This window comes from Momordica charantia (genome assembly GCF_013281855.1).
Source record: "Momordica charantia cultivar OHB3-1 chromosome 4 unlocalized genomic scaffold, Mcharantia_2.0 BLBB01000004.1, whole genome shotgun sequence".
NCBI lineage: Eukaryota > Viridiplantae > Streptophyta > Magnoliopsida > Cucurbitales > Cucurbitaceae > Momordica > Momordica charantia.
Window position 1 is genome coordinate 23,097,683 of NW_028275162.1, and position 10,624 is coordinate 23,108,306.

The 10,624-nt window shown below is 37.2% G+C and overlaps 2 protein-coding genes across 2 annotated transcripts; one reads left to right on the top strand and one right to left on the bottom strand.

Annotated features, from left to right (window-relative positions):
• Positions 1–2,099: 2,099 nt before the first annotated feature.
• On the top strand, positions 2,100–3,289 carry LOC111011846 (myotubularin-like protein). Its single transcript, XM_022285761.2, has one exon. The coding sequence runs from the start codon at positions 2,421–2,423 to the stop codon at positions 3,078–3,080; it is 660 nt and encodes a 219-aa protein (XP_022141453.1). The 5' UTR covers positions 2,100–2,420; the 3' UTR covers positions 3,081–3,289.
• Positions 3,290–4,981: 1,692 nt separating this feature from the next.
• Positions 4,982–10,313, bottom strand: LOC111011845 (histone acetyltransferase of the MYST family 1). Its single transcript, XM_088123043.1, has 9 exons — positions 9,886–10,313; positions 9,417–9,505; positions 9,183–9,242; positions 8,178–8,387; positions 7,870–7,938; positions 7,294–7,455; positions 5,956–6,049; positions 5,538–5,680; positions 4,982–5,453 (listed from the first exon to the last, which is right to left on the bottom strand). The coding sequence occupies exons 1-9, from the start codon at positions 10,199–10,201 to the stop codon at positions 5,250–5,252; spliced, it is 1,347 nt and encodes a 448-aa protein (XP_087979169.1). The 5' UTR covers positions 10,202–10,313; the 3' UTR covers positions 4,982–5,249.
• Positions 10,314–10,624: the final 311 nt, after the last annotated feature.

Genomic DNA, 10,624 nt, shown 5'->3' on the forward strand with positions numbered 1-10,624 from the left:
AAAGGGAGCTGCAGCTACAGCTAGAAGCTAAACTAAAAAATATATATTTTAAATTATTTTTTGAAAAAAAAAGTCACTTTTTTTTAATAAATAAAATACCCCTTTTAGCGAGTCGTACTAAGATAAGACATTTTTTTGGGTACAATTAAATAAGATTACGAGTAACTTAATAAAACGTTCTAATAAGCGTGTGTTTTAGACGTGTCAGCGATGGGACAAAGTCAAATACTTAGCTCTTGTAAGATGAGAAAAAAACAATTATACTTAATTAAATCTCGTGGAAGTATTTTCTTCTCCTACCCTTTGACCACTTTCAAAATACGTCTCCATCAAAATACTTTTTTTTTTTAAATTTATTTAAATAATCTCCATGATACTATTTATTGGTTAAAAAAATTACTTCAAAAATTGGATCTTTGTTTCTTCTTCTATTAACTTCAGATTTTGAGATTGAGCGAGATTGGTGAGTACAATGTAATTTACTAAGAATTAAGTTGAGGTAAGGTAATTAACAAAAAAGGAAAAAAAATTATTAAAAAAAAGATTTTTTTTTCTTAAATACAACATATAAGGGTAGAAAATCGAACTCACAACCTTATGTCAATTACTATTGAGTTATGCTCGCTTTGGAAAAAAAAACTTCTAATTCTTTTCCTCTATGAAGTTTAATATATACATGTTTTAGTTTTTCTCTATATATCTTTCTATTGCATTAAAAAAAAAAAATCTTGATCCACCCATTTTGAAACTAGATATTATACTTGATAGATACGATTGTCTATGAGTCTTCAGAATTACGTAAGATAAGTCATTTAAGTTTAAATATGTCTAATTAATTCCCAAACTTTCAATATCGTATATAATAGGTTTTTAAACTTTACAAACCCCATCATGAACTTCCAATTTGTGTCTAATAAGTCAATTTTTAAAACTTTAGAGACTTATTAGACTAACTTTTAAATTTGTGTCTAATAGATCTTTGATCTCAAAATTAAATTTGTAGCTCAACTTGTCATTTTTAACACTAAGTTACAAAATAGAATTTCATTGATAGTGGAGCAATATTAATTAAAAAAATGGGCTTAATTATGTGGGTTGGAAAGAGATAACAAAAGAAATGAAAATGAGGATTTTTTTTCTTTCTTTTTGGGTAAGATGTGAAGTGAAGGAGACAAAGGCATATGATTTAGCAAAGTAAATGGCAATAGCGTGTGAAGTTGGCATTGGCATTGGCATGGATCAAATTGAATTGAATTGCTTTGATTGTGTAAAAGAAAAAGAAAGAGAGAGGACCACTAATTATTAAAGATGCCTCCTTCACTTTGCTTCAACTTAACCAAATTTCCACACACCACCAAACCAACCCAATTCCATCTTTGCCCCTATCCCATTCCCACCTTTTTGGTTGTTAATCTTTGACCCTCCTCTCTCTCGTCACTATCATCGGCATGTTGATATTTCTACAAATTAAAATGATTTGATATTGCATACAAAGACTATATTTGTTTTGTCTCAATCGTTAGCACAATTAGCAAGACGTTGGAGTAACATAATACCCATCAACTTGTTCTCTGTTGTTTACCCTATCATACCTTAATGTTTATAGTTTTTGACTTGTCTAAAATCGAACGTTAGAAAATTGGTAAAGATCCATCAATTGTTTCGTGGATGCTAAGATTTTGAGGCATAGACTTTTGGGTAACATTCTTAATGTATTCTACATTATAGAAACAAATGCAACTCCTCTTTCCGAGAGATCAAACCGAATTTAATTAGCTAGCTAAAATTAATCTAATGACATGTCATATCACCCTTCTATTAATCCTAATATTTGGCTTGACAACCAGAGTAGTAACAATCGCGGGTGAAGCCATTTATATTGATATGAATATTTATTTCAACATTATAGCCTATGACCAATGCAACTCCTATTTTTTTTTTTAGAAATCAAACTGAATTTAGTTAACTAGTTAAAATTAATCTAATGACATGTCATATCACCATTCTATTAATTCTAATATTTGACTTGACAACGAGACTAATAATAATAATCAGGATAAAGCTATTTGTATTAATATGGGCATTTTATCCAAATTACCCTCAAAAGTTTCTACAAATTTCGGAGCCAGACATTTACATTTGGAATATTTAACTACTTTCCAAAACAGCAATAATAAACGGGCAAAAGCCAAGACTCAATCAAAACGTTGTTCATATTTGACAAATTTCCAGCCATTTTTTAGCTCTAACTCAGAAACACCGCCAAGAATTTGGTACCCATTTTTGTTGACTTCCCAATAAACCCATATCTCTACTGAACAGAGCAGCATCAAGATTCTGAAGAAGCCATTGTTTTGCATCAAGCTCCAACTCCAAGCTCTGTTTTTTTCTCTCAGACATTTGAAGAAGCAGAAATTAGAATGGGTGACAGATACAATCGATTCAACCCCAAGAATCTTCGCCAGAAAAGCGTGTTTCTGCCCATGCTCTGTTCGAAGCCGGCTATCAAAGACGGCCGGCAGCCGAAATGCGACCGAGACCGATCGGAGTCATTTTCTGGCGACCCTTTATCGCCGAGAATTGGGTGTTTGGGTCAAGTTAAGCGGAATAACAGAGTCGCCGGTCTTCCGATTTCCCACAGAATTTTGATCACCACCAAAAATGCCGTCCTCAACAACAGGAAGGGAAATAACGCCAATGTTGGGTATTTCAAGTTGAAGAAATTCTTCTCCAGCAAAAATCTCTTGGCTTCCCCCTCAGCCTCCGCCAGGTCCGCCGCCCCCACCGCCGCGTCGGTGTCTACGGCCGCCGCCAACGGTTGTGGCAGTAGAAGAAGGGCGGCGCCGAACTGCGCAATTTCGGGTAAGAAGGATGTTTCTAGAAATGGGAATTGCAATTCGTTTAGCGTTGTGGATTTGGATCCGCCGTTGCCGGTGGTCCGGCGAGTGCAGAAGGCCGGAGAAGAAAGGGGTGAAACGAACAATCTCTGGAAGAGGAGGTCCAGCGGGACCGTATTACAGAGCTTACAGATTCAGCCAATCCACATCCCAAAGCATCGGCTTCAGATCACGACTATTTGATGAGAAAATTGAAGTGGGTAGCTCACAAATTCATCAAAGATTCAACGGAGTGTTGTGTAAATGATCTGTTCTCTTTAGTTTTGTTTCTAGTTTTGGTTGTGTCTCAATCACAGGCGCCGGAGCCGGCGACAATGTGATTGTTACTCATAAATCATAATGTTCATAAATTTTTTACAAGTTCCAATTTTGAGTGACGTGTTCGTTCTAAATTCTTGCACCTGAAACGCATCAGATCTGAAGAAAGTGGCAGATATGTTCTAACATTGACAATTTTGTTTTATCTCTCCCAATTCCAAGATGCAGCCATTGGACTTGTTTTACTACATGAGTGTTGTGCAGAAAAATCTGCTCCATTTTCCAAAGAAAATTTGATCAGAAAAGAATCCTTTTTCTGCTTTCACCAAACAGGGCTCTTTCTTTTTGGGGGCGTGGACATTTGGGCTGCTCCTGCTGCCTGCTACTGCTTTAATATTTTTGTCCACTTGCCACGTAAGCTATGGGAGCTACTGGATAACTCTGGCTTTGTGCCTGATAGTTGTTTTAGAAAATAACCTTCTATTTTCCTTTGTAATCTTAATCAACATCTAAGAACAAACATGATTTGAGAGTAACCTCATTTTTTAAAAAATTGTTATTGAACGAAATTTAAGGTGTTGAATGCTTATCGGTACGATTATAATTAGCAACAACTTTTTTGATCTACCAAATATCAAGAAGAGGCATGCACAAGTTATGGTGGCTCCAGAGAGGAAGAGAACTCAGTGTACTCATAAGCATATTTTGAAGATTTTCAAAGGTCAACAAGAGCTAAGTTACCAAGGGCAAAGAGCTGGAAGAAGAATCAAGAAAATTCCTATGTCAAAGAGAAGGACCAACTGCATGCATATGATGGCCACCCATCGCACACGCCCAACCGCATGCACAGCTCGCTAACCTTGCAAGCATACGTCCACGCCCACACTATTGCTTAGCCCTATGCGCCAATGCCCCTGTCTAGCACCCATGTCTGCCCATGGCCCCGGTGTCAGTGCAAGTGCCACTTCCGCACGTGCACTCGTGCATTGCCAGCACCCATGCCCGCATGCCCCTACGCGCACGCTAGTCTGTACACGCCCTGGTCTGCCTACGCCCTTTGCTTGTTGTCAAGGGGATGCCCTATCCACCTTTGTTGTTCAAGGAAAATACTTTCCTTATTTGTTTGAAGAATTAGTTTTTGTAATTCATTTTAGCATTTTAGACCAGCATATTTTCGATTTAAGGAAAATTGTTTAGTATTTAATTTTTAATTCCTTAATTTTAGGATTTTATTTTGTCCTATTTTCCCCTTGTATCAGCCATGGTCTTCGCCTATAAATAGGCTCCCTTAAAATCTTGATGCAATTTACAATTGTTGAATAAAAGTGTCTTCCTTTGATGCATTACTGTGAAGTATTCAAGTTTCATTATTCATCAAACTTGTGGAATGTTTCGGTCGCATAATGATAATTCTATCTACTCCTGGTATTCAACCATCTAAGGGGCAATCCATCTAACTTTTCCCTTTCGAGTTGAACCACTTGTACGAACTAGAACGAATTTTAGTGACTAGTCACTTGATTGTCCAGAGTTGTCGTGTATCAATACCCAATCAAATTGTGTTTAAAAAAGAGAGCTCCTGAGAGATTATCTTTTATCTTATTCCTACTGGTGATGCTCATAAATTTAAAGTTAATTTGGAGAACACCGAACCAGTATATGAAAATGACACTATACAAATACGTTTTCATTGTAAAAAGGGAAAAAAATTGTTCTAAAAGGTCGCGAATAATCACTTAAAGTACCCTTCTTCTCAAACAAACCCGATTCAGGACTTCATAATAGAAAGTGCAAGTGTCAAGGGTCAGATATAATACAGCAACTGGTGATGTACAAGATCTGGATTTCTACCATTGGTCATTTCAATGAGTTCAGTATTGATTTGTCCAGGCTTACATTCATAAGATAGACATGGCAGCGGTAATGCTTTATGCTAAAATTCTAGACTATTATTGTACATGCAGAGTTAGGTTACCGTGAGATTTAATAATAAGATAGACATGGCAGCGGTAATGCTTCATGCTAAAATTCTAGACTATTATTGTACATGCAGAGTTAGGTTACCGTGAGATTTAATAATGAGTTTGCAAAGCTTTAACCCTGTTCTCTGTATGGAGTCCAGATCAATTTGCTAACATCGACCTCTAGGCCCCCACGACCAGCAGCTTTGAGATGTCGATCGAGAACCTTGGGGTCGGCACATATAACATGCTGCCCTTTCCTGTATTGAATCAACTCTAGGCTCTGAAGTGTGTTCAAAATATCTTCGGCTTTGATGGCTGTCATATCACTTAGCTCCTGCAATAAAGGGATGACGAATGAGCCCATGATTGGGTATAAAATTTTCAACCCTGAATTTCGGTAAGAGACAAAATTGCTAACCTTGATAGAGATATTGCCCTTGTGCTTTTTCAAGATGTCTAAAAGAACCCTGGTCCAGTATCCTCTGTAGCTCACCAAGCCAAGGTCAGAAAGAGGTCTTTCAGGTGTGCCAACTTTACCTTCTTTCTTGGAGAGTTCATAAGCTGATCTCCCAGGTGAATAAAAGAATAAAAATCTCCATTAGAACATGGTGTAATGAAGACAGGAAAATAAAAGATGTGGACTCTCCGACTAAAATAACAAACTAAACTTTTCAATGCTAGAAAACCGAGATCATCAAGAATGCTAGTTTTAGAACTCAAGAGCACAGTTGTACAACATATAGAACAAATCTTATCAAGTAAAGTCATCATCAAGCATGCTAGTTGACGACACAATTAGTCAAAAAATAGAGCTAGTTTAATGTATGTGGACTTACAAAAAGCTATTAAGAACTTGCCATAGCCCTTCCTTTGGTAAGGAGGAAGGGTGAGAATGCATGCCAAATTATAGGATTCTTCTGAATGCTTTTCCTGCACACCGAGAGATAAATATGGTCACAAAAACAATTCCATGTTAATTCCAAACACTTGAAAAGAAATGCGAAGTTCTAAAGTTGTTCCCAGCTGCTTGTAAATCCATCCATCTTACATTCCGTTATCTCCATAAGATGATTTTCATTTATTTTTATGCCACTCACTATCACCACTAAAACATCCACTGGCCCACCAAAGAGAAAAGAAATGACTAAAGCATGGATTAGAAAGTATATCATGTATCAAAATGGCGTGTATACTGCAGATCAGATAAATTAATTTTAAACCAACATTATTTGAATCGTTTATTCCCTCTAAAAAAAGGGCATGCTCGGGTAGCCCTACTCCTTCATACCTAGCCCTGCAAACTCCACCAAAAATGAAGGATGGCAGAAGGACTAACTTTTGGAAAGGTAAATGGATCTTCAATGAAACACTAAGCTCAAAAATATCCAATATCCATCCCCAATAGCCCAAAGATCAGAAATACTACGGGATGGACCTAACTTGATTTTGAAACTAGAGAGTAGATTTCTATACTTAGGAACTTAGATGAGATTCATCAACCAGAAGACAAAAGGATGGTGTTAAGAGTCTGGGATCTTGAAAAAGTCTAGCATGTTTTCCACAAATCAACCAGAAGACAACAGGCACCTTTCCTCTCGTTCTTGGAATGATTAACTGTAATTCCCTTGAAATCACTCAAAAGAAATGTCTCTTTCGTGTTTATCACCTTATAGGTGCTTTCAAGATGATGGTACTCACCACCATCTCTTCCTTCGCAACAATTTCTCAAGGACCATGGGCTTAAGATTTTCAGCTCTCTAATATGCAATAGTGATTTCCTAAATAATATCCAGGACTACTTCATTCAAGCTTTCTCAGGTCACAGCTTTCGGAACAAACCTAAAAGACTACAGAATTGCGTAAGCGCAGCTACAGTATGGTCTATTTAGATTGAAGTAAATACGTGAGATTTTTAGATGCTTATATTTTGGCCCATTTTATTATTTTTCTATCTCCTAGATGGAGCTCCTTACTGTAACTTTTTTCATAATAAAACAACCTTTCAAATTCAAGCCTATTCAAGAATTTTATGTCTTTCAAAGTCCCTTTTTGGCTGACAACGATGTTTTCTCCTCCCAACCCCTCCAAATAAAAAAATAATAGTAATAATAGTTTTATTCTACCAGAATCATACAACTTTAATTGGAAAGCAGTTATACTGAATCAAAAATTACCTTTGAAAAATATCCAACCATGTGACACCCTCGATCATCACACTCACACAAGACATAAAACAGAAAAAGGTCAACATCGTAATATAGAGTCTTGTGGTCCAGAAATAACTTTGCTAAGTAACAGAGATTCTGCCCATAAACCTTGTTCTTTTTTCCGTCAACCTGTTTCCACAAAAAGTTAGCAGAAAATAAATTATATGACAGAATTTCTAGTCTACAATAATGAAATCATCATCCTATACTTATAGCTTCAAGTACATTATCGTTTATGACAGGTTAAAAGGAGAATGGGATTATTACTTCAATTATAATTTAAAACAGAGTTTGAGTCTCTCACACAATGTGAGTAGAGGAAATGTCACGGTTGCATGAACTGTTAAAATGCAGAAGAAATTCCCCCAATGACGTTCACAACCAATAAGAAAAGAAACCAGAAAACCAAAATGGAACTACTTTCAGTTCAAATAATAAATGAATAAGGAATGTTGATGATAAATTAGATAATAAAAGAACGAGGTGCACAACTGCAACATGAACAAGCCAAAAGATTGAAAACCTATCCGACCAAGACCATACCTCAAACATTGACAAAGTACCACTTCGATATATTTCATCACCAGGAGGATGCTTGAGATCGCACTTCCTCTACATGGACAAAGCACAAAAATTGAGATGGTTTGTATGGTCTGAAACATGAAACAATGAAAAGATGCAACTTGTACACTCTTCCACAAAGATTAAATTGATATTCCAAAAACAATATCAGCAATCAACACTGGATGGGTTCGCGTATGGTCCAAAATAACAATTCAAAATTCTATTTACAAACATACTGGTTCATTCTCATTCATAAGCAACACGACAGAATTTGGAGCACATCTCACCATATGTCTCTGGAGCTGTTCCTTGCGCTTCATGAAATTGAGACAAAACTCACAAAAATAGAGTTTCGTGGTGTCATTGTATTCTGGAGGAAAGGGGGAGAAATACCATGTTTCAATCTCATATCTTCCAAGTTCAATCGTTGCTATATTTTTCACTTTTGTAAATTCTTCATGCTCCCTCAAGCTGGCAGCATCAAGTTCCTCATGGCCCTATTCGATTGTAAAAAAGGAAAAAAGGACATCATTTCATAATGAAGACAGGGAAGAGTTTTTAGGAAGCTCCAATTTAATATGACACCATCTCAAAATCAGCATTTTTCACTCACCATCTACCAGAATTACCTACAACTGACGAGAGTTTGATGCTTGCCCCCACATCTACACTTAGTGGGTGTGACAAGGAATGTTTTTACCGACTACTATCAAACACCCATGTAGTCTAGTTCTTATATGTGCAGAAGGAGAAGATAAAGAGCAAGTTGATGGCAACAAGATTGGATAGTGTAAGTAGACAATTTGCAAGGATACTTTCGGAATTAACTCCAACATGAATTCCGAAGCCTTGCGAGAAAGTAATCCAAATAGGATTACTGGAGGAATAAAAGTTTTCAAGTAAGAATCGTTGACAAGAGATGACTAACTACTGGTGACAAGCCTCGCCAAAAGAGGGACAGAGTGATGATAGGATTGCTATTAAGTGCATATTAGTCATTTGACACTGGAAGTGAGCTCTTGAAGGTGTTTGCTAGAATGAATAAGGAAATATTTATTTATCGAAAAACTGAAAGCCGAGAAAGGAGCTAGACAATGCTAAAATTCTTATGCTAATCCCATCTGCATGGTAGCTCATAATTTTGTTTGTTTAAACCATTCTGCATGGTAGGTTCAAATCCAACAATAGGTATCTCAATAAAAGACTACTTATCAATTAGTTGTTCAAGCTATTATATTAACATAAAGGATCTTAAACAAAGGACTAGCCACAACATCCTAAAAAATACATACCTCAACGTGTGTTTCATCAATCTTCCGCTTCTGGTGTCGGGTCATCTTTAATCCCGTCACCTTCAAGTGCAGGAATAAAGTTACATTAGTGCTTGCAAGTAAGACGTGGCTTCCAAAAGGACCAAGCCATGCCCAAAGATAACCTTAAAGTTTTTTCAAGCAACAACAGTGACGATACTTCAGAAGTGGACTGGTTGAACTTAAAAAAAAAAAGAGAGAGGAAAGAAAAATTACCTTGTCCTCCACTTTCTCATCAACAACCGTCTCAACTGAATCGAGATCAAGTTGGTCAAGCTTCACCCACTCATCAAGTCTCCTATTGACTGTCACAAAATCCAGTTAAGGAGAAAGAAAACCCCAAACTCCACGTAGAAGAGACTGTTTAATTTAGCTACGAACACTACGGTTAAAGAAAAATATGGTGCACCCATGAGTTCTGTCAATTAAACGGTCCATGAACGAGAAGGTAAAATCTCATTGCTGCAAAAGCTACTTGTCTCACTCAATCCAAAGGTCGTACTTCCTAAATTGACCAAATGCGAATAAGCCCTAATTCATCAAACGAACCCTAAACAGCAAATTAAACAAATTTGGGGACCAAAAAGAAGCATCTCTCGTTTCCTCATTCCAGCTTCATTCTTCCACCACGCAAAATCAAATACCTACATACTAATGCAAACTTCAGAGCAGAAGAGTAGCTTACACTCGGTGTAATGGACATAGTATTCGTAATCACTAAAACCAGTTGCCTGCAACTTCCGACGCTCGATGACCTTGACGGGATGGTACTTCCCGTCCCTCCAGCGGCACATGACGCGGGTTCCGACGTCCAGAGGAAGCATGGAGGAGATACGCTTCTTCGTCGGTCCCAATTCTTTAGGTTTCTCGGGCGGCGTTCCGTCTGGTTCGTTGGATGTCTGGGTCACAGCGTCGGCGGCAACTGGCTTTTGACGAGCATCAGCAGAAGCGGCGGCAGATCCATTCTCCGCATTCGTTGATTGGACGTCTATCGAGCCCATCGCTAGCTTGGAGCTTCGTATGGGCCGGGGTTCGCAGGCAGAGGCAGAGCACGGAAACCGTCGCAGACGGCAGCGGCGTTCTTTTTTTTCGTTATTTATTTATTTTTTAAATTAAAAGAAAAAAAAAACTCTCCTTCGAAATATATTGGGCAGATTTTTTAATAATAATAAATATAAAAACACACACAAATCCTCTTCACTGTTTTTTTCATTGTTAAAAAGAAAAAAATGTTCTTTTTTTTCTTTTCAGTTTACCTCAGCTTACGGTCCGGTCCGATACTGCTCTTGGGAAAATTGAATAATCGTTGACCGGATTAAACCAAACTGATTTAAGTAGTTATAAATTTTTAATATATCTTGGGAAATTTTTCTAAATAATACATTCAGGTACTCCTCTCAGCTACTATTAGTAACATTAGCATT

Excerpts from the sequence above, each read along its gene's own strand:
- LOC111011846 (XM_022285761.2), top strand. The coding sequence starts at position 2,421 with ATGGGTGACAGATACAATCGATTCAACCCCAAGAATCTTCGCCAGAAA.
- LOC111011845 (XM_088123043.1), bottom strand. The coding sequence starts at position 10,201 with ATGGGCTCGATAGACGTCCAATCAACGAATGCGGAGAATGGATCTGCC. Across the intron at positions 9,243-9,416 it reads ATGAGAAAGTGGAGGACAAG|GTGACGGGATTAAAGATGAC; the intron begins GTAATTTTTCTT and ends CTGCACTTGAAG. Across the intron at positions 6,050-7,293 it reads TGGTTGGATATTTTTCAAAG|GAAAAGCATTCAGAAGAATC; the intron begins GTAATTTTTGAT and ends CTCGGTGTGCAG.